Raw genomic sequence first — 24,604 nt, 5'->3', positions numbered from 1 at the left:
AGTTTTAATTATGACTTACCAATATGTTTATAAGGATGTAATTTTATGGTGAACTTTTCATTTATACTATCCTTTGGGTATTCTATAATTAATCAGAATCTACTAAGAAATAGGGACGGATGTTTCAATACAAAAATATTTCCATTTCCATTATTCTTTATATTGGAGTGACATATGAAGGCCCACAATCAGGATGGGGACACTAGTATTAGGAACTGCACGTACACACTACTAGAAATGATCCTTGAGCCAAAGAACTTACAATCTAATTTTAAAAACATAAACCACACCAAGTTTACAAAGAAGAGAAGGATGAGAAGAGTGAAAATAAGGATGTGGTTACATAGATTAGCAAGTGCACAACTTGATGGTACTACATCTGAAAGGGTTTCTGAAGAAAGACTTAAATTATCCCATTTCTGCACAATCTGTCAGTGGTTAACACTTTCTTGAAGGTGTTACAGTCAAAGTGTTTTAAGTAGAAATCTGAAGGAGTTGTTAGTAGCCTCACAAATTAATTTGAGGAGGGCATTCCATTTAGGGTTGCCAGGTATCTGGTTTTCGACCAAAAAGTCTGGTCGAAAAAGAAACCTGGTAGTGTGCCCTGCTAACCGGACTTTAATTACCTGCAGTAATAGGCCTCCACCACCAGGAGGCGGAAAGAGCAGCAGCTGGAGCCTGCAGAAGGATTCAGGAAAGGCTCCAGCGGAGAGAGGTACTGGCAGCTCCCCCTTCCTCCACCCTGCCCCAGTCACCCCCCACCATCCCCGGAGCGCAGATCCCCCTTCCCCACTCAGGTAAGGTGTGCCTGAAGTGACATTCCCATCAAGTTTAAGGGAAACAAAACCATGGGAAGTTTAATTTCTGACTTCCCTTTCTAAATTAAAGCAAACTGTTGGTTGTGCCAGACAGAAATAGGAGACATGTGGCAAAAACATCCTATATATTTTCTAAGAAGAGCGGTTCCACTCTGAAATGCTACAAATATTTTATCATGGATACATATTTTGGGTCAGTGACTTCCCCACTATAGAGTTTATTTATTATTTGAATGCCACTCTTTCATGCTCCACCTGAAACGGAAGTCATGCTTTTTTTCCTGACACAATGACAGAAATAAATGTTCTGGAGGCCCAACCCTGCCCTTACACCTGTACATGACTGTTTCCAACGAGTTAGCACAAGGATAATGAAAGTCAGACTCTGACCCTGTAATTGAAGCGCAGTTATTTTTGTTGATAATACATGAGCCAGAAAATAGCTCACTTTCTGTCTGACTACTCTGAGGGCTCTGCTGTATGGCCATTGCAGCACTAACAGAAAAGCTTCTACCTGGTACTGAAGTAAGCAGATGAGATGCTAAGTACAGAGGAGCTAGTCTACTCAGTAGGAAAGTGCTATTTTTATATTGTCACTTTTTCAGACAATAACTGCAATTTACATTTAAGTAGATTAGAAAAAGCAAATTCTTCCTTTTCAAATGACAGATTAGCCTCATTAGGGGATGCAAGAATAAATGTTAAGTGTAGAATGCAAGATACAAATTACATTTAATAATATAACTATACCTTGGCCTTGCCATACTTTAGATGGTATAACTAAAATTTTGTCACATGCTGCAGATGGCTGTATCCATCTCCAAACCAAGAAGTCAGTGCCACCTATTCGTCGTGTCTCTGTGCGAACTCTAGATTCATTTGCAGCAAGAAAGTCAACTGCTCTATTCCAGACCTTCTTCATTTTTTTCCTTCAATTTAGAGCAAGAACAAGAATTATAATTTTAATATTCAAGCAAAATACATTGTGCATCCAAATACTTGTAATTTTTAATTAAAAGAAATATGGAAGTTACTTACCCGTAACTGGAGGTTCTTTGAGATGTGTGGTCCCTATCTGTATTCCACACGTGGATAAGCATGTGCACCAGGCACCTGTAATCAAAAGATTTCTAGCAAGTAGTGTCCGTTGGCCCACCATGCACATTTCTTCTCATGCTCTGAGCAGCAGGTATAAGGGCGGTGTGGACCGATGCCTCCCCAGTTCCTTCTTACTGAGAATCCAGTGATGATCTGCAGCAGGAGGGGAAGGAGGGCAGGTAGTGGAATACAGATAGGAACACAACTCTCGAGGAACCTCCAGTAACAGGTAAGTAATCTCCATTTCTTCTTTGAGTGCTGGTCCCTATATGTATTCCACAAATATGTGATTGGTAAGCAATTAAACAGCGGTGGAGGGAGTGCAAGGATGCAGTTGTTATAGAGGTCTGTAATAGTGCTGTCCCCACAGCTGCATCTGCAGATGTCTGGACCAATGCCTGTTTCACGAAAGTATGGAGAGAGCTCTTGCCTTACATATGTCCAGTATAAATAGGGCTTGAAGAGATGCTGTAGAAGTCACTTGTGTTCTAGTGGAGAGGGTACTCACCGCTCTGGGGAGGCATATACGCCAGTTGATAATGAATGATGCAGCAAGAGATCCACTCAATCTCTGAGCAAATAATGCTTGTCCTTTTAATCACTCTGCTAAAGGAACAAGCTATCTAGGCATTTTCCTAATTGATTTTGTTCTCCAATGTCAGAACACTAAAGCCCATCGTACATCAAGAGTGAAATCTTCTCTCCTCATCAGAAGCATGAGGTTTTGGAAAAAAAATACCAGTAAGTGAGTAGGCTGATACGTGTGAAACTCAGAAATTACTTTAGGGATAAATTTTGGGTGAAGGCCAAGGGAAACCTCTTTATGCAAACCAGTATACTGCCATAAGCACTCCCAGTGCACTTGCCCTTCTTGTTGAAATGATGGTGACTAGGAAGACTACCTTCATAGAGAGGTAGGACATTGAGCAGGTAACAAAATGATTAAAAGGGAAGTTCTGAAATAACAAGATTAAGATCCAATTGCAGGGATGGTTTTACCACCAGTGGAAAAGTCCTAATGAGGCCTTTCAGGAACCTAATTGTAGTTAGATGAGTGAGTGTGAAAACAGAATAGCTCTCAACTGGAGGATGAAAAGCAATGATTGCTGCAAGGTAGACCCACAGCAAACTAACAAAGTCCCAAAGCCCATGAGTAGGTAGTCTAGAGTAACAGCAATTCTCATGATTTCTGTGGATAATTGGTTCTGTTGTGTCCAGGCGGAGAAACATCTCCATGGGTCAGACAGCATTTTCTGGTGCAATCCTTTCTGCTTTGATTGAGAATAGATTGAACAGTCTCCAAACATGAATGTTCTATGTCTGATGCCCATCCAAATACGAGGCTGTGAAATGAGGAGGGCCTGGGTTGGGATATCTGGCCTCATTGTTCTCGAGGCAGTAGATCTGGAAAGGGTCGGATATTGATGGGAGGTCAGGTTGATGTTTTCAGAAGTTATCTGAGCCAGTTGGACACAACCTGAGAATAACCTGAGCTTTGTCATGGTGAATCTTCTGTAGAATTTGTAGTGTCATTGGGATGGAAGGAAAGGCATACCTGAGGTGGTTCATCCATGGTAGATGAAAGACATCGCTCTTGCGGCCTTGGCCCAGAGCTGTTGCCTCCATCACTTACGAGGGATGTGTCCATGAGAATGGTCGCACACGGCGGATGGATAAGGAAAAGACTCCCGCACATACTTGTTCTGGGTTTGTCAACAAGACAAGCTATGGCCTTGGCAGGAATTATACTCTAGTATTCATCTTGTATCTGTATGGTTAGTAAGACCACAGCCAAGCCAGGACTTTTCTATATTGACAGATTCCCGAAGGAAGATATCAGACAATGGAGGAATAGGGACAGACTGAACATCCATTCTAGACCTGCCAGTCAAGAGCCAGTCATCTACATATGGAAAGATGGCGTAGTCATCCAGGCCACCATCACTGAGAAGACCTTTGTGAAGACCCTGGGTGCTGTAGCTAGGCCGAACGGGAGCACTTTGAATCGGTAGTGCTGTTGGCTTACTAGGAAACTGAGGAACCTTCTGTGGGACAGGCAAATGTCCACATAAAAGTAGACATCTTTCACATCAAGAGCCACGATCCATGCGCCCTCTTTAGCAGAGGGGATTATCAACGCTAATGTGACCATGCAAAATTTTGATTTTTGAATAAAGACATTCAGTTGGCGTACACTGAGAATTGGTCTCCAACCTCCTTTTTCCTTGGGCGGGAAGAAATATGGGGAGTAGAACACTTTCCCTTGATGCTGAGGTGGCACGTGCTCTATAGCTTCTCACTGAAGAAGAGTCCACCTGCTGATGTAGGATCTCCTTGTGAGAGTGGTCCCTGAAAAGGAGTCAGGAAGGGGTTTCTGATGGTGAGGTGACAAACTTGATTGCAAAGCCAGACTGAATCCTCTCCATCACCCACTTGCACACTCTTGTTGCCCTCCAGTTGTGAGTGAAATGAACAAGGCAGCCACCAAAAGTTTGCGGCGGGGGGAGGGGCATGAAGGATGGCATCAATAGAGGAACGCGGTTCTCATGTATCCTGTCAAAAGTAAACTATGGATGGTGAGTGGGGTTGAGTGGTGGAAACTGAGGTGGAGAAAGCCACAAATTTGAGTTTTTGTACCCTCTGGCACTTATGTGGCAGTTTGTAAGAGCACTGGTTATAAAAAGGACTGAGGGAAAAGGTCCAAGCTTATAAACCTGCTTATGGTGCTCTCTCTTTGGGGCTAGGATGTAAATGATCAGAGAGCGTTAGGTTGTTTTTGAGTCCTTAAGTGAGTGAAGCAACTCATCTCTTTTCAATGAAGACATTAGACTCATCAAAGGGGAGGTCCTCAGGGGTATTCTGGACCTCCCTGGGGAACCCTGAAGCATGAAGTCAGGACTCTTGCCTCATGATTATAGTGTGGCAATAGCTAGAGCCCTGTGTGGATACAAAATTTGTATCCGTATCCAATCCAAAATAGTGGATATTTGCAGATTTGCAGGACTCTACCAGTAGCTCTGGACACAGTGTCAGCTGTATCCATTGCTGTTTGGAGCAGTCTTAGCCACCAATTTGCTTCATTGATGAAGGCTTAGAACGGAGTACTGTCCTCCTGGGGAAGTTTGTCCTGAATTCCACACATTTGGAATATTTTGCTAACAGAGCCTGGTAAGTTAGCAGTTCTGAACTGAAGGCTGGGTGATGAAAATACCTTCTTCTCCAAAAGATCAAGGCATTTAGTGACCTTGTATCAGAGTTGCCCTGAGATGATGCAGCCTGGATCTTCCTGTGGCTCCCTGCATGACCAAGCAACTGGGCACTGGGTGGGTAAACAAAACTCTGCTCCTTCAGCTGGTACAAAGTAACAATTTTCATCCCTTTCTGGTGAGGGGGCACAGAAGGCTGGGATGTGTCATACTGCCCCGGCAGGTACTATAATGGCCTCGTTTACTGAGAGGACCACCCTGCTAGGGCCAGAGGGGTGTAGAATATCCAGGAGGCTACACTGCATGTCACTGATCTCCTCAAGACAGATCTTGAGCTCAGTTGCCACTCTCTGCAAGAGCTTCTGGTATTGCCTGTGGTCATCAGGCAGAGATAAGGATGATGTAGAGACTGCCTCATCTACCTCAGGAGGATGACATTCCCAATGGAACTGTCAGCACCAGCAAATCCAGCTCAATTTCCTCCTCTGCATACTCTGATGGGGCCAGGTGGCACTGGCCGGGGGAAAGGGCCAAATGTGATTCTTGTCCAGATCTGGGATGTCTAGTGTACAGACCCCAGAGACTCCAGTAGGGCCAGTATGAAGGCTGATTGAATGGGGAGTGCTCCAAGGCACTGGGTATCAACAAGTCCTCTGGGTGGTAATATCTGGGAGGGTGGTGGCTCCAAGACCTTGAAGAAGTTCTGTGTAGACTGGTCTCCCTCAGTGGGAGCGAAGGTTCATCCAGAACAGCAGACTCATCTGATGAAAAGGTAGGTTCAAGTTCCGCCTGTCATGCTGTTGGTATATTCCAGCTTGTGGACAGGGTATGGAAAAGACCCTTTCTCCTCAAGGTGGTTTCTTCTGGTATTGAAATGTCCTGTGGAGGACGGGACAAGAAAGAGAAGAGAAGATTGTGGGTGGGATAAGTCAAGCATATCCTCCAGTGACAAAGATCTCGGTCCATTCTGGAGTTCAGAGTCCTGGAGGCCAGACTGACAGATCCAGTGCAACTAAGGAAATGGGCTCGGCAGATCCTTCCTGGAGTATGTTGAACCGGAATCCAACATGCAATTTCTAGTTGAAGCTGACAGGTGCTGATCTTTTGACCTTTGAGAATTGGAGCCGGAACCAGAGCTAGAAGCAATGGATCATTCCTCCATCACGCCTTCCCTTCTTGATTGGAAGATTTAAGCAGGCTTAATTCTTTAAGACTCACGCATGAGCACTCAACCAATTTGGACAGGGACAGAGAAGTGTCCTGTCTCTCAGAGGCAGATCTGGATAGAGATACGTCCTTATGCTTATGTTCGTATCCAATATTCTTATGAGAGGCTTAATGGTTTTGGCTCTGCTCCAGAACTCATGCTCAGAGGGCTGCTACTCACCTTCTGAAGCCACAGCACTGGGGGATCTCCACAGTCTGGGTCAGACTGAGGTCTCATGGCTTCTCCCTGAGATGTTTCCACAAACAGCTCTCATCCCTCACGGGTTCAGGTAGGGAAAGAGCAACCAATGTTGCACTTTGCGATGATATGAGCCTCCCCAAGGCAGTAAAGGCAGTGCAGGGATTCACCACTGATGGAGAAAAAGAACTGCATTTCCTGCCCCTGCTCTAATCCTGGGATGCTGGGCATACTGCTTTTCTGTGGGAAGGAACTCCTTGAGATGGAGAGAATTAAACTAACTATAAAGTCTAAAAATTCTAAGAATACTAAACTATATACACCTCTACCTCGATATAACGCTGTCCTCAGGAACCAAAAAAATCTTACCGTGTTATAGGTGAAACCACATTATATTGAACTTGCTTTGATCCACCGGAGTGCGCAGCCCTGCCCACCCCCCGGAGCATTGCTTTACCGCATTATATCCAAATTCGTGTTATATCAGGTCGCGTTACATCGAGGTAGCGTTGTACATATTTACAAATTAGAAGTCAAAGATAGTTTTGGACATAGAGGATTCTGACTCTGGCCATGCAGTGGTAAGAAGGAATTGAAGAGGCATTGATTTGCACCACCCCTTATGCCCTCGCTTCAGAGCACAATGAAAACAATTGAGATGTGCAGACCACTGGACACTACTTGCTAGAAATCTCTGTTCTCAGGTGCATGATGTGCACGAGTATCCATGTGTAAAATACACATGGGGACCAGCACTTGAACTAAGATTTTTCATCTCTTATGCCTGCAACATAATCTAGATGGATTCATTTACTCATTTGAAATATTCAGTAGCGTAGTTTATTGACTAAGGCATTTATGGATGTGTAAGCTCAACATACTTCCCTTTAAAGCAATTCAACAGAATAATCTGAACGTACCTGTCCTGAGGTGGTATTAAGGAATCACACACATGAGGAATAGGCATATATGGCTGCAAGTCCTTGTTCTCCTGACATGCCTCATTGTGGCTTCTTAGAGCATCTGAGAACACCACAACCAACAATTAGCTACACTGTTACAAGTCAACTTCAAATTTAGTCACCTTTTAAAAAAATAAAGAATTAGAAGCAGTTCTGGGTACAAACAGCTGCTTCAAGTCCCCTGCCAATATCAGTAGTTTTACAATCAGCTTTGCCTTTTTGGTTTTTAAAAAGCTCTATGGAAGACACATCAGGGAAACTGATCAGGAAAACAGCAGAACTGACTATATACAAAGTGCTGTCAAATGTAAAAAATAAGCCTGGAATAAAGGGGGGAAAATTCTCTATAAATCAGTTTTGAGTTTTAATAATATTGAATGTTATTTTTGACTATATGTAAAAAAAATTAGACAGAAGTGTTCTTTAAAAAAAAATGAATAGAATGTTACTCTATTCCCTCTCCAATAAAATTATTTTTAAACAAATGTTTGTGGCAGAGTTATATGGAGATTAATAGTGCGTGTGTGTGTGTGTGTGTGTGTGTGTGTGTGTGTGTGATATATATAGTAAATAAGGTTTTTAAAATCTTTAAGAAGCTTCATTTAAAATTAAATTAAAATGCAGAGTCCCCCCTGACCAGTGGCCAGGACCCGGGCAGTGAGAGTGCCACTGATCAGCTCACGTGCCACCTTCGGCACGCGTACCATAGGTTGCCTACCCCTGGTGTGTGTGTGTACATATACACACACACACACACACCAGGTGTAGGCAACCTGTGGCACGTGAGCTGATCAGTNACACACACACACCAGGGGTAGGCAACCTATGGTACGCGTGCCGAAGGTGGCACGTGAGCTGATCAGTGGCACTCTCACTGCCCGGGTCCTGGCCACTGGTCAGGGGGACTCTGCATTTTAATTTAATTTTAAATGAAGCGTCTTAAAGATTTTAAAAACCTTATTTACTTTACATACAACTATAGTTTAGTTATATAGTATAGACTTTAGAAAGAGACCTTCTAAAAACGTTAAAATGTATTACTGGCACGCAAAACCTTAAAATTAAAGTGAATAAATGAAGACTCGGCACATCACTTCTGAAAGGTTGCCGACCTCTCATATACACAGATGTTTGCCCTTCCACCCCTGTTTGGATTTGGATTGATCACTGTAGTTAACAGCAAGTCCTTAATCAAGACAGTTTTAAAGTGAAGCTACTGTCCTAAACAAGCAATAACACTGCATGTATATAATGTCACTCAAAAGTAGTAAATTAATATTTAGGGGTTAATCTGGATATTCAATTGCACTAAAATAAAATTTGGTCCAGTTTTGGAATGATCTATTAAAAGGCTTCTTTCACTAGTATACAGTCACTGAAGATTACTTTAGTACTGAATTTATCAGTTTTAAAAGGAAAGTTGGCCAGATCTAGTTTAATTACAAGGATAAATTGGATGTGGAGAGCATTGTGTCACTGCTGTATAACCCATCCACTACCCTTCTCTATTTCCATTTTTAAGAACAGGTTGTTCAGTTAGCATAACTTTGACTATGCTATATTCAAGGTAATGCCACAAATCTTCAGGATTGCAATAATGTATAGTATTCATAAATCAAACACCTTATGCCAATGGTTTACTTGGGTTTAGCACAGGCTAAAGTGGTTTAGCACTTCTGGATACAGAATAGGTATTATGCCTAAAATACTGAGCTAATGATAAAACGTGGGAGGGAAATGCACTCAGAACAGAACACTCACTACACAGCAACAGAAGAGGTGGGAGGGAGTGAACACAAAACCAGAAGACGGGCATTTGACTTGCCAATTGATACAGAAAGGATCAATATTTTGAAAATTTGTACAGGTTTTCTAAACCAATGTTTGTTGTATATTTTAAAAATTCATACCTATAATCTTTACAACCATATCATACATCTGCCTGGTCTCCTCTTCCTCTTTTGTCCAGCGATATTTCATGTAGTGCAAAACTCCCCAAACCATCCCTATACCTGCATTAAAATGAATAATATTCATTTAGATATACTTAGAACTTTAGCTATTCTTAAATGTGCACCGCATACTTCTGTAAATTGGTTAACTAGCTGGTGTGTTAAATTCAGCAAAATCCTTGATGTATCAGAAGTACATACTACACATTACTGTTAATGTTTGCATTTTTGCAACAAAGCAGCACACAAGCTAGTTTGGGGGCTGAATAGGAAATAGGTTATTAGATTTTTTTTTTTAAATACTTCACTAATATCACTAAAATGACAGTTTCCCTCTGCTGAGCATCACATTTTGCTATTATTATTGGTAAACTAAAGACCATTTAATTTTCCCTGAGATGAAGTACAATACAATTTGGATTATCTTGACAGAGAAAATAGTAAGGTTTCACATAAACTGAAGGTTTAGAGAGGATATTGGCTTGACAGCCTGTGGAACTTTAAAAAGCACATGCTTTGCAGCTTTTGGACTCTATCTATTGGCTACAGGCAAGCGTTTGCGAGTAGAGGCAAGATGTTCGTAAATGGGAATGTCTCATTTCTCATAAAACGTGGACAGCTTCAACTCAGTAATGTTTCTTGCTGTGAAGTATTGTATGTATTTCTACAGATGAAAATCATTCTGATCCTAACTAGACTATCTCCATAGAGGTGACAAATCTTTAGGCTTGACAGTAGTGCAGCCTCCACAGTTTGTGCCTATATGGATCAGGTGTCACTGGTACTGCAGCAGAGCAGGGAGCGCTCCATAGCCCCACTGTCACAAACCACCTCCCTCACTCCCATGACAGTAGAGCTGCAGTGGGCCGGTAACAGCCTATCCCTGCAGGCGCAAAGTGTGGGGAAGGCGGAGGGCCTGATGGGGCAGAGCAGAGACACCTGACCAGGATGACGAGTTCCAGGCAGCAAGGGAGGCCACCTCACTGCTGAATGGCTCCATCCCCAGGCACGAGCCATTCAGCTGTGGGGTGGCCTCCCCTGCAGCTGGAGCTCATCCTCCTCCTCCTCACAATCCTGGCCAGTGGTCTGTTCTGCCATCCCAGGACCACAGCCTTGCCCATACCTTACACTTGCAGAGAATAGGCATCACTGGCTCTGCAGCTATGCTGGCAGCCTTCTGTAGCTCTGCTGTCACGGCCCTGCTAACTCACTCACTAGGCCAGGAGTGTGGGAGCCATCCCCAGACAAGGAACTGTTCAGCAACATCTGGCCATCAAGGTATCCTCCTTGCGGTCCCAGTCAGGGGTGTCTGCTCCACCAGGACAATAGCCTCCCTCGCACCTTGTGCTCTGGTGTCTTGGGACATTCAGTTATTCAAGGAATCCCCTGCAGTCCTGCTGCCATTGCTGGGAGACCCCTGAAGCCCCACTTCCAGCACTGCCCTACACTTAACCCCAACCCTACTACCCCCTTTATTTCCAACAACTATAAAAATAAAAATAATTAAAAATAAACAAACATCGATAAATATTAAAACTAGGGGAAAATATCAAATTCTGCCAAGCCTACAAGTCCTTCCCTGCTTCAGTTCCAGAAAGAAATGTCTAGTATTCTAGTTATCATACATTACATGTTCAACTCAGAATTTGACCCAGGTTTTTCCCCACTGGACATCTCACCTGTCAGGAAATTAAGCTTACTGTTCATTAACAATCTTGTCAAACATTCCAATGCGCATAAAGGAGCTGGGGGTAGGAGAGAAAAAGGAAAACAAGGTGCCACACTATTCTCAATGATGAAACTGTGAATTCTCTGCTCAAGAAGTCATCTCTTGAAGCGGACAATCTTATTACTGATCTGTATCAAATTCTGGGGGGAAATGTTTAGTGAGAAAGTCATGGATGGAAATTTCTGATGGTTACTGGAGTTCTGATTCCTCTTCCCCTTTACCCTAGTATGGGACAGGCATTGCACTGGTCGATGATCTCTTAGCAATGAAGAAACAGTGTTGAAGGAAATTCTTTTGGTTCTTCCAGCCATTTTTGATACACTGACCATGAGATCTTTTTTGATTCATGTGCAGTCCACACAGGAACAAGTCAGTGGCTCTTGAGTGGTTCCATCCCTTTTAAGCAAAGGATCTGAGAGGCTATTTATTATTAGCAATACCATCCGAAGTTCAATCCAGTCAAGTCAGAGCATGTATGGGGCTGCTCATTCGGCAGGATTTCTCAGTAAGAATGTTAAAATTGTGGCTAGTAGTCTGCATCCAAGTTCAAGGCTCTGATTTTGGCTTATTAAATCATAAATAGTTTGGGATTCAGGTACTTAAGAAAATCTCTTTTCCATGCAAAATTACTGCTGATGAGATCAGCAGTGACAATTGAGCAAGAGCCCTGTCAGTTTAAACAGGAGAGCATCAGAGTGGCATTTTCTATTAATGATTCATTACACTAACCCATGTTCTGCCTCAGTCTGTCATAGCCCAGATTTATTGATAAGGAGCATGCAATGGGCTGATAAGTGAACTCTCAGTTATTCTATTGTGGGATAAATTTTAGTTAGGATGGCCTTGACTAGGCAGTGAATTTGTTTGTACAGTGAATTGTATTTTTGCATTAATCATTGCATCGCACCTTGAGTAAGTGACTGGTGCTCCATACAGAAAAATAAATGTTAAAGACCTAGTTTTCTACCCCTAAGTCAAACCTGGTTGCGATTGGGGTGTTGATTGAAGAATATCTGATCTACAGGTAACAGCTTTAATTAATCAAGCTTCACACAAGTGCTACTTTACAGGAAAGTTTTTATTTTCAGTGCTTTCTACAGAAATAATATGCAGGTACTCTGGAATTTCTCCATGTAGAAAGTCTCATCTCCCCTCCTCTGTCAACCCCTACATAGAATGTTTTTTAAGGTTATATTATTTTTGTTAGTTTTCATTACTACTGTCTATAAAAGTTTAAACAAATCAGTGCCCCCAGGATAACAAAAAATAAAATTTCTCCTTCCTATAAATGTTTGTAAAACTAATTGTATACGACTTATACCAAAAATTTCAGATATTACAATCAAGTCATATCAATTTATTACTTCAATTAAACCGTGAGCCAACTCACTCCATACAAAGGAACACGACATTTGACAGAATTAGAAGGCAAACATTGCTAGACCCTGTCCCCACCCACACACTTAAATGCAAATTATAACCATTAATAGGCTGAATTTAAATAACTTACCCAAAAGCAATATTGATAATCTGTGAGTTACAGTAATAAATGCACGGCGAAAACGACATCTGAAAGACATCTGTGGTCTAGTAGATTCCAGGTATTTCACATCAGTTACATTATTTAATTCCTCACTGGGGTCATTACCAATACACCTATTTAAAAACATTTAACAGTGTTAGGGCTAAATTCACTTATTGTGAAAATAAAAGCCTACAAAATAAAATCACTTACTTTATGCCAACATCTTCTCCCCTACTCATAATCCATTGTAGCGCTGTGTTAAGTACTTTTTCATATTCTGGACCTAAACTCTGTCAAAAACAAGTCGTAGGAGTGAAAAGTTTCTTTAATATACCAGAATAAATCATGTAACACTAATACATAAGTTTATGTAATACCATATAAGAAGGATTAGTAGCCAATACGAATTATTTTTTATATATAAAGTTTCAACAATGCACACAAAGGGACACCAAATATATGCAGATTATATGCAATTTTGGGACTAAAATTAATCCCTTGAATTGAGAGAGATTTGAGAGGTGTACCGTTCTCAATTTTAAGGAGTTATGAATCGCAACATTCAGCAATACTCTACCATTTAGTCACTAGGGGGAGCTCAGCATTCTGTAAAATTAAAACCAAAACGAGATATGAACCTAGATATAGAATTTATCCTAGAAGATAAATTGCAACAAAAGGTTGATTCAATTTTAAATGCATAATATACTATCAAAATTTTAATTAATCCTTCCTTTCCTAGCATACTAATGTTTCTACTGTAAATTATTTTACATCATGTGTTGTAGGATAAAGCCTTCATTACTTTTTGGCAGGTAAGCTCCACAATTCACCTTTAAATATCCTTTGCACAACCAGACTGAAGCTGAAACACAGTTTAAGGACTACTTCCCAGAAAAATGTAAATTGAAAAAAGATTTTACAGTAAGTCTTATTTTATCACCTAAGGATCAAACTGATATAAATTGTCCTAAAATTAGAGGACAAAAGTTAATGTGTGAACTTATTTTCGCACCAAGAATGAAAGCACTGAGTAGATTCTAATGTGCAGAATGTGTTGCATTGCTTTAAAATTCTGTCACTGCACACAATTAGTGAAGTGCTGCACATCAGATGTTATATTTATATTCCAATTACAGGAAGGGAGAGTTTCAAGAGTAAATGAAACTTGTATTTAAAAATGACAAATCTGTATACCAATTTACAGCCTCTCACATTTACAGATTTGAAATCTCATCACCATAACAAATGCCTTTACTTTCCCTCTGCTAAAATCCTCTACTATGCATTTCATCTCTCACCTTTACTATTAACACCTTTTTCTACCGCCCCCTCAAAAGGCTAAGCCCAGCTCTGCATACCAATAGATGCAGAATGTTGCTATCCATCTTCGCCCATCATTCAGAAGTGCAACCAGCACCACCTCCACTCCTTCCCATTAATTTTTGGGATCCTGTTCAAATTGTCCCTTTGTTCACAGTTTAAGTACTTTTTGCCAAGTAGTTAATATTTTGTTTAGCTGTTAAAATGAGAATACAAAATAAATAAATAAATAAATCTTCAAATACAACATTCTTTGGTTAAAAAAAAAAAGATTAAAATGAGTAGCAACTTAATAGTATTTTTGTTCCAATTTGGAGCAAGAGGAAGAGTGAAACAAAGTTCTCCTTTCAGAAGGTTCCAAATGCATCACAACTCTCTCTCTCTCTCATGGAGGTGGTTGAAAAATACAGACTTGACACTTCAAAATAAAGAGTTGGATTTTTTTGTGAAAATGTTCAGAAAAACCTTACTCCATTTTTCAACCAGCTCTACTGTTATGATCTTCTCCTTATCTATTAGGAAAGGCATATATAGGTGGGGTTTCCTAAGAGACTATTGCCTCTAGGTCCTGTCAAAGAGCCTCATGCTGTTGGCTAGTACATATCCGGTAAACTTAGAGACCATTCTCTTCTCACTGAAAAAAGGAGGATCACTCTTGCTTCTTCTTTGCTCCAGGCAACTGAAAACAGAATGAAGACACAGAATAGCAAAATGCTACTGTCTATTGAATTATGACCTGTCCTTTTACACTTTTTGTAATTCAGAAGATTACAGCAAAATTTGTGCTTATAAAGCAATGTCTCCAATTTTAAAATCTACGTTCTCTTAAGATTTTATATACAACATCTAGGGTGTTCTGGCTCATTTCATGAAACAGGAAAAGGTTAAAGCATGTAACAAGCACCTTTACTTTCTACATTTACACTCACATTCACAGAAGAAATTCTGTAGTTTAATGAAATCGTCTTTTCCCTTTCCCCAAAAATAAAAACCATAAGGGCTTTGTGTGAAAAGTATGTTCATTTCCTGTGAAATACAAAAAGTGATGTGCAATAAGTAGTTAAATTTTGATTATACTGCTACACTGAATGTGAAACCAGCTTTTTAAAAACAAATGATAATGTTAATTTGTGCATACCTTAAAAGGTAAAAATAATGAAAAAATACCTTTTCCAATTGCTTACTTTTAAATATGCAGCTGTCTCCTGGACGGAAAGATTTCGCTGTATAGAGTTGCCACAGTCATGATCTCCTAGTAAAATTAAATTTTTATTTATTTTGATCTATTACTTTATTATATAAACTAAAAAGCCTGCAAGTACAAACGTACACACTTAACGCAATCTACACAAGCAAAGAATAGTTGGAGGCACTAAGTATTTAAAATAAGAATGTTGAAGAGAGACTTCTGGGTGCTTTTCTCCCCAAACATCTGATTGCCACAACTATGAACTGTGATGCTACAAATATGATTAGAAATTCAGGTACTAAACAAAAAGAAAGAGCAGAAGCAGGTTTTTAAAAACATTTAAAAACGAAGTGAAATAAAAGGTAGTTTACAGAACTTTATTAAAAGAAAAATTAAGATTTGGAGGCAAAACAGAAGAATTACTGATTCTGTTAAGGATGAACACTTGGTCCTCTTCAATACCCTACCGCAAAAGGGCACCTTAAATAACTGGATAATCCTCCATTTTGTGCCTAATTACTTAAAAACTTCTTACACATATGAAATAATTTTTCCTGACTTTTTCTTTCAAAATTGTGAGAGTCATGAGTTTCTATAAATTTCCTTTTCTAAAGTGAATCTAGTACATGAAGTAAATTCAATGCACTGAAAAAGGCTCGAAAGTATACATATACATACCATACAGTTTTGTATTTTAAGATAAAAAATGGTTACTCTACATGCAAACCAATGTAAAGTAAAAGCAGATTTCCAATTTACTCTGAACACATTTTTGTGTAATAACTTATTAGCACATTCGTCTTGCAAATTTCTTATATAAAGCTCACCTTAAAAAAATTACAGTGAATAGAAGTATCTAGAACCAATAGAGTGCGTTTTACACACATGCCCCTCTGTCATCATAAAATAAATGCGAGTCAACCTTAAGAAAAAAAATCAATGTGTGAAGGCACACTAGCTTCTTGAACAGTCCAAATTATATCTGGAACTTTCTATTTTATGTCTTTATAATAAAGATGTGCAAACAGAAATCGTAAGACCTTGCATACTCGAGTCAGTCTGGAAAACTTCAAGAATTACATCACCATCATTCTATTAGTAGGCTTGACCAGGACTAGACTTCTAGATTAAATGCACCTCTTTAATCATCCAGAGAAACTGTAGTTTATAGACACACACATACCAGTGTGGGAAGAGAAGAAAAGACTATCCCTGACCTCCATCTGTCCTTGAATTGATCTGCTGGGCAGTTGCAACCCCATGGAAGCTTTTCCCCCCTTCACCTTACCTAATAAAATTATTTTTTTGTACTAGTATCCATGTCTGCAATTTTACTCTCTCCAGATAGGGAAACCAAACCAGAACACTCACTGACCCAAGAACAGACTCCACCTCCTAAAATCCTTTCCAGAATGGAAAACCCCAAAGCGGTAACAAGGCTAAGAAATGTTAGCTATTTAATTTTCTTACACACACACAGACACACACCATTTAAGGTAAAACTAGAACTTAAATTTAAATGGAGTAGCTGAATATAACTGTTTGAACGAATAGTGCTCAAACAATTTCTCAGTGGATCAGGTTAGCAGTCAAATATTACAAGCAAATAATTCCGGAAAGGCATAGCACCATGTCTGCCAACCCTGTTGTGGGTTTTAAACAGCCGTGATGTCCCAGAGCACAACCATGTTTTGAATAAGAAATATTTATGTAAAGCAAGATTTTTTACAGACTGATGAAGCCAATGATTTGGTTGAATACACTTTTTATAGATTTAGAAATTGCATCTCTGATTTTGTACGCCTTTGCAATTTGTGTTTTAAGCACAAAGCTATCAATGTCTTACAGGCTTCTTCTCTTTTGACTGGTGGCTGGCAGAGAACAAGTGGGGATATGGTTTTTAAGAAAGATACTTCTTGTATAAGTGTTTGATCCCATGCCACCCGAAATCAAGTGAAGTTTTTCACTCTAGTTGAACTGAAGCAGGATGAAGCTCCTGAAGTTTTGATTCAATATTCTTGACCAACGAACAATGGGATGTGCAGGACCTGTACAGAAAGGTGGTAGTTAACCTATAAGGTAGATGATTTACACTATGATAAAAGAGAGGTTTCTCACCCTGTGCAGTAACTATAGTTCTTCGAGATGTGTGACTCTATGGGAGCTCCACCTGAGGTGCATGTGCATCTCACGCACCTTTGATCAGAGATTTTCATTAGCACTTTGAGCTCAGCCTGCGTATGCGCTGCTGACATCTGTGTGTCCCGCACCAAGGCTATATCAGGCTCTGTGGGTGAATCACCCTCAGTTTCTTCTCCAAAGCCACGGAGGAGGAGGGTGGGTATTGAAGCACCCATAGAGACAGACATCTTGAAGAACTACCATTACTGCACAAGGTGAATAACTTCTTTCTTCTTCAAATAGTGTCCCTAAAGGTGCTTCACTTTAGGTGACTCCCCCCTCCTTATGGGGATACTGCTTGGGAGCTTCGAAAACAAATCTGGCACACAGGAAAGAACTGCATTGCCAATTGCCACATCAGATCTAGAGGCATCGACTAAGGCATAGTGCCTGGAGAGGTATGTACCAAAGACCATGTAGCAGCTCTGCAGATCTCAGATAACAGGACAGTTTTAAGTAGAGCCACAGATGTAGACTGATCTAATCGAGTGAGCTGACACGCCAGCAGGAGGTGCATTGCAGGCAGTACTGTAACAAGCTACAACACACCCCAAAATCTATTTTGATAGTCTTTGGGTAGAAACAGCAGAACCTTTAGATCTCTCTGCAAACAAAATGAGTCATCTATGAGATTTACAAAACGATTTAGTCCTATTTAGATAGAAGGCTAGCACCCTTCCGACATCTAGAGCATGGCAGGTGGTCTCCAGGTTGGAATTATGTAGTTTGGGAAAGAAAGCTGGTAGGTAAATGACCTCATTCAGATGAAATTCAGAAGATACTTTAGGAAGAAACCTGGGATGTGGTCATAAGGGAACTTTGTCCTTGTAGGATACTGTGAAAGGGGGTATGACACTATGCCCCATATTCTTCATATGGACAGATGCTGATATTAGTACTTTTCCACTGACCGGGGGTGGGAATCACACTGGAAGACAAAGGATTCCCACCATATGTAAAACCTATTTAAGGCAGAGGAGGCAGGCAGGCATCGTGGTTGGTTCTTCCCTGAATCTCCGCCCAGGATGACTGCTGAAAATGTCTAAGAAACAAAGATAAGGAAGGGAGAAGGACTGAGACCAGGCTGGAAGGTTGTCTAGCCTGTGAATGAAATATCTGAAGTTTTAAGCTGCAGGCAAGTGCAGAGGGTCTTCAAAAATCTCTGCAATCTGCCTAAAAACATTAGGGTGAGAGTGTGCTACTTATAGCCAGTTTCTTTAATATCTTAAGCTTAGATTGCGTGTGTTTTATTTGCTAAGTAATCTGCTTTCATGTTTGCTATCCCTTATAATCACTTAAAATCTATCTTTTGTAGTTAATAAACTTGCTTTTGTTTTCTCTAAAACCAGTTTGTGGAATTCATAACCGGGAGTGGGGGTTGGGAGGGTGGGGAAGCTGTGCAATCTTCCTCCGTATTGAGGGAGGGGGCAAATTTTAATGAACTTACTCTGTATAGTTCTCTGTGTTGAGCAAGACGATACAATTATGGATTTACATTCCAGAGGGGGTGTGCACTCGACTGCTGGGCAATTCCTTAGCTGAGCTTTCCCATGCAGAGCTGATCTCAGCATCCGTGTGAAACTGCAGCTGGGCGCGTCCCTACCTGTGTGTGTGCTAGTAAAGGGCAGTCTGAAGCCTGAGGGAGGGCTTGGCTGGCTTGCCTCAACAGTACAATGTAAAAGGAACCCAGGCTGGTGGGACAGGCAGGCTCAGTGATACCCCAGTTCCAAGTGCCACCCCAGGATGGGGGGAACCCATCACAGGAGGGTCTGCCATTAAAGCTCCAATCTCTCAGATTCTGCTGGCTAATTCAATAGCCACTAAGAAGGCTGTTTTCATGGACAAATTCAGTAAGGTGCAGTTTGCCATTGTTCAAAAGTTGATTTCATGAGACTTAAGAACCAAATCAAGGTCCCAAACAAGGGTGACCAGTGGACAAGATTCCCAGACCTTTTGTGAACCTTACAGTTGTAGGGTGAGCAAACAGCAAGAACCCCTCAATAGTGCTATGAAAAGCTGTTAAGGCAGCCAGATGAACCTTGAAAGAACTGATAGTCCCATTTTCTTTAATTGAAGCAGATATTCCAGAACAAGCAGAATCAAGGAAGATCTGGGGACAGCATTCGGGAATTCACACCAGTGACTTAAAGTTTCTCCACTTTTGAAGGTATTTCCAGAAGAATCTTTCCTACTATTTAATAATACTTATTGTTCTTCTGCAGAAGAGACTGACTACCCCACGAACCATCAAGGGGCCTGGAGGTGGAGAATGCTGTGATGCAGCAGTCGACCAGTGCTGTGAGAGGGCACCTGAGGAGTGACTGAAAGATTTACTGATGGACAAAAAGAGCTAGGTGAAACAGGTAAGGAAACCATGCCTACCTTGATAACGTTGGGGCCACTAGAATAACTCTGGTCTTGTCCTGTCTGATTTTGTTCACCACTTTGAGAATCAGCGGCATCAGGGAAATGCATAAAACAGCTTTTTCATCCAAGTGAGAAGGAACTGCGAACTAAATCCCCCACCTTGAACACAACAGATGGCATTTTTTATTCATAGCTGTGGTGAAGAGGTCCACTTCTGGAAATCCCCATGTCTGAAATATGCTGACAAGGATCTAGAAATCCAACACCCATTTGTAGTCTTGGGAATACAAAACAACAAGAAGTGGATAACTTGATGAAGTGCCCTGTTCTATTCACTCTCCCTGAAGCATTTGGCACCGGCTACTATCGAAAGACAGTACACTGGGCAAGATGGACCATTGGTTTGACCCAGGATGGCTGTCCTTATGAAAATCACCTGCTAAAAGCGATGGCTGTTGTATTTTGCCTGCCCAGGAGACATATTGCGAAAATCCACCTGTAATCCCCTCTGCCCATGCTCCTACCGTGGAAATGGGGTTGGGGAATGGGGGATTGCCCTGCCTGTCCGCCTGGCGTTCCTGCTGGGGATCGGGGTTGGGGTGTGGTGGCTTCCCTCACTCCCCGGCAGGCGCGCCGGGCAGGCAGGGTGGGTCTGGGCACGGGGACACCCATTTTTCCAGAGTCCCCCAATTGGCCATGGCCCCAGCTACAGACCCCCTGGCTAATCCGCCACTGGTTGTGCTGCAACAGGTCACTTGTAAAAGAGCTTTAAAAAGACAAGGTGGCAAGCCAGAAGTTGAGCATATGTAATTCACTAATCTCATCATAATACCCATTTTTTCAAGTCCCCAGACAACTTACCACAGAGGACAGTCTTGGGAATGATGTCGTGAAGTGTGTTTAATGAAGGGCACATCACTGCCAAATGTGAAGCAATGCCCTTCTGTTTCCCTGTCATGTTCTCAGGCTGTAACAAGCAAGTTTACTTTCTGCCGATCTAAACCATTTTTTTCAAATGAGCCTTTTACCTTTTCAGAAATGATCGCTCATGTGGTGTAGCTTTCTAATGGTATTAAACACAAAAAAAATCTTCCTTGAAAATTTCACCATCATAAAAGCTAACAAACAGCAATAGTTGGGCAGTGTCACTTAAATCGCTTGATTAGTCCCTGCCCTGCAGAGAAAAAGAACACGTGGCACTTCTTGTTCTGTCTGGACGTGAACAAGTCCACCAGGGGAGTCCGCAACCTGCAGAAGATCAGGCTGACCAAATCCAGATGGAGAGACCATTCGTGGCAAGACAAGAAGGTTCTGCTGAGGTGATCTGCCAGGACATTCTTGGCTCCAGGCAGGTGGGCGGCTAGCAGATGAATGGCATGCCACACACGAAAGTCCGAGCGGCTGAGCACTTCCTGACAAAGGGCCGAAGACCTAGCTTCACCCTGCTTGTTGATATAGTATATCACGGCTGTATTGTCCGTCAGGACCTGTCCTTCAGGTGGGGCAAGAATGCCTGGCAGGTCAGGCGAACAGCTTTGAGCTCCCCGACATTAATATGAAGGCCCAGATCGCTGTGAAACCAGAAGCCCTGGTTGTTGAGCTCACTCAAATGGGCTCCCCAGCCCAGGTCCTACACATCCGAAACCAGGGTAAGCGACGGAGACGGGGTCACAAAAGGAACCCCATGCAGCGCCGACTCTGGATCCAGCCACCAGTCTGAGGACAAAAGGATGCGGCTCAGCACCGTGTCCACTCAGTCCAGGGCATGCCTCCTGGGAATATAGACTGCGGCCAGCCATGCCTGCAGAGGTCGTAGATGAAAACGGGTATGGTGGACCACATACGTGCATGCGACCATGTGGCCCATCAGTCACAGGCTCGTGTGGGCTGTGGTAAGCAGATGCTCTTTACGTAGGCAATCAAGTCCAACATGGCCTGGAAGCATGCCTCCGGAAGAACGCCCTGGCTGGCATGGAGTCAAGAACTGTTCCGATAAACTCTATGCACTGGACCAGCGTTAACATGGACTTTTCTGTGTTTATTAACAGGCCCAGATCATTGCAGATGGATCGCACCAGGTTGAGGCTCTGTTGGACCTGCCCCGGAGACCTGCCCTTGAAGAGCTAGTCGAGATACGGGAAGATCTGGACACCCTGACATCTCAGGTAAGCCACTACTGGCGCCATGCATTTTGTGAACACCCTGGAAGTGACGCCCGGCCACTATGAAGCGCAGGAAGCACCTGTAGCCTGGGAATACGGACGCATGAAAGTAAGCGTCTTAAGTCGAGAGTGGCATACCAGTCCCCCAGATCCAGGGAAGGAATGATGGAGGCCAGAGAGACCACGTGGAACTTCAACTTCTTGAGAGACTTGTTGAGGCCATGCAGGCCCCCTTTGGCCTTCAGGATTATGAAGTAGCGGGAGTGCAAATCCGGCACCGCTCTTTAACGTCTGACTCCCCCAGGCACTTAAGGCAGCTGCTGTTGGGGGGGTCGCTCACAGGCATAGGCCTGCTGCAGTCTGAACAGGGCTTGAACCCGAGAGACCCGTCTGGGGCAAAGTCCAATTGGGACCCTAACTACTAACCAACTCACACTTAACTACTTAAGAACTCCTTAAGACTATCAAAGCGAACAATATACAATGGCTTTTAGGCACGAAGTTTAAAATGATAGACAACCGCTAGCTCTTGCCAAGCAACAGAGGTGCTCCAACTGATCACCACAGGCGGTAAAAAGGAACTGAGGGCGTAGAACTGGCGGCATAGGTGCTGGAACTAGGAGTGTGGGAGGTGCTGCAGCACCCCCAGGCTTGAACTGGTTTCCATTATATACACGTTTTACAGTTTGGTTCAATGGCTCTCAGCACCTCCACTGTAAAAACTGTTCCAGCACCCCTGGCCGGCAGTACCTAATATACCACGGCATGAGCACGGCATTCCAGAGGGCACCACAGCCGGCCCTACGGGTACCACTAAGGCAAAAATCTCCGATAGCTGCACACGTGGGCGTGCGCACACCTAGAATGGAATCGACATGAGCAAGCACTCAAAAAATGATCCTGCCCTATGACAAAAACACAGGAACCTTTTGTGCATCAGGTGTATTGCTATATGGAAGTACATGCTTGAAGGTCAAGGGCTGAAAAACAATCCCCTGAATTTAGAAAAGGAACTATAGCTGCCAGAGTCACTATCTTGAACTTTTGAGACCTCACAAATTTGTTTAGGAGTTTTAGATCTAAGATTGGTCTCCATCTTCCACTCTTCTTTGGAATGAGAAAGTACCTCATGTAGAAGCCCCATCCCCTGTGCTCAGCAGGGACCAGCTCTATTGTTCCTAAACCCTCTTCTTCGTTTATTTCCTGTCTTTGGAACTTTTAAGATGGGTTCCTAAAGAGGAACAGCGACAGGGAATTAGAAGGGAGGGAGGTAAAATGGATTATAGCCCAATAGTATTATATCCAGCACCCATTTGTCTGAGGTGATAGGCTCCCCATGCTTGTTGGAATTGGGAGAGTTTGTCCCCAAATGGGGGAAGGAGGTAGGCAAATCATTGCAGCTGACAGACTAAAGACAAGGGAGTGGCTACTATATCTTGTGATAGGCTACTATATCTTGTTAAAATTCAAGATCAAGAACTAGCAGCATGTTGAGGTGAATAAAGAGGAATCGAGATTACTCAGTCCTTCACTAGAGAGGAAAAAAGAGTAATCTTGATTCCAGAGAATTGCATCAGGTAGGAACTTTGAGCTGTTTGCGATCTACAGAATTTTCTTTTGTTTTCAGGAGTGTAGATGCCTAACAAATGTAATGTTGCCCTAGAGTCTTTAAGAACATGCAACAACTCATCAATATTCTCTGTGAACAACTTTGGACGATTAATTGGGAGATCCTCTACCATAGCCTGGACTTCTCTGGAGGAACTAGACAACCGTAGCGAGGATGCCCTGCATATCACCACTGCTATGGAAATGGAATGGGCTGCAGTATCAAGTGCCACCTAAAGAGATGTCCTGACCAATAACTGTCCCTCAGAAATGGTAGCCTGAAATTGTTCACTTTGGTCTGAAGGAAGATGTTGAATAAAGGAGCCACATTTTGCATGATTTGTAAAGTTGTATTTGACCATCAGCGCCTGATAATTTGCAGTACAGAACTGTAGGGTTGACGATGAGTAAGATTTCCCCCCCCAGAAAGTCCAAGCATTTCTGGTCTACAGGAGGAATCAAGATTACTCTATCCTTCACTAGAGAGGAAAGAAGATAAACCAAGTTAAATTTGCTTTTCAGCGCTGTCTAAACATTTGAAATTGCTATTGACTCTTCTGGCTTTTATTTAGCCATTGCTCATTAATCTCAAAGCTTGCTTAAAGCACCAAAAGTAAAGGAGAATAAAATGAATCCTGCAAGGAAAATGCTTAGGGTTTGAGGGTGGGGTTGTTTTTTTCTGTCTCTTGGTTTTCATATCTGTTCTCTTTCAGTTATTCACCAAGTTAAAGTGTCAAGTATATTTCTCTCCCTCTCCTCCATCAGAGGATGGTAAATGGACTGTTCCATCATATCTCAAAATCTTCAGTAGGGACACAATCACATACTTCATCATCAACTTTATAGATAAGGTTCAGAAAGATCTCCTTACTTAAATGAAGAGCTGATCCATTTTCTTTTTTAAAAAATAAATTTGGTAACTGTTTTCTGATTACTAGTAGAGCTTTATGTACAAGGCCTTTGGTTCTCTCTATTTAATATCAGGGCCTTAAGCATAGTCCTCTGTTAAAGTAAAGGCTGAAGGCCTGTGCTTCAGTTTTATTTTTGGTTTCTTATTTGTATTAAGATTAACTTAATTT

At 42.0% G+C, this 24,604-nt stretch overlaps 1 protein-coding gene across 3 annotated transcripts in view; it reads right to left on the bottom strand.

The window, feature by feature from the left end:
- LEMD3 (LEM domain containing 3) overlaps positions 1-24,604 on the bottom strand; it is a 77,623-nt gene that overhangs the window by 7,318 nt on the left and 45,701 nt on the right. For 2 of the 3 annotated variants that reach the window (XM_034770661.1, XM_034770650.1), the window contains exons 4-10: positions 15,203-15,270; positions 12,906-12,985; positions 12,681-12,826; positions 9,400-9,501; positions 7,448-7,550; positions 1,857-1,931; positions 1,569-1,747 (exon numbers count right to left, since the gene is read on the bottom strand). In XM_034770661.1, coding sequence (XP_034626552.1) covers positions 1,569-1,747; positions 1,857-1,931; positions 7,448-7,550; positions 9,400-9,501; positions 12,681-12,826; positions 12,906-12,985; positions 15,203-15,270 — 753 coding nt within the window. The remainder of the gene's footprint in view (positions 1-1,568; positions 1,748-1,856; positions 1,932-7,447; positions 7,551-9,399; positions 9,502-12,680; positions 12,827-12,905; positions 12,986-15,202; positions 15,271-24,604) is intronic. The other variant, XM_034770655.1, reaches the window with a different exon arrangement.

Source organism: Trachemys scripta, chromosome 1 (assembly GCF_013100865.1).
Source record: "Trachemys scripta elegans isolate TJP31775 chromosome 1, CAS_Tse_1.0, whole genome shotgun sequence".
Classification (NCBI taxonomy): Eukaryota; Metazoa; Chordata; order Testudines; family Emydidae; genus Trachemys; species Trachemys scripta.
This window is presented reverse-complemented; position numbering and strand designations above follow the sequence as displayed.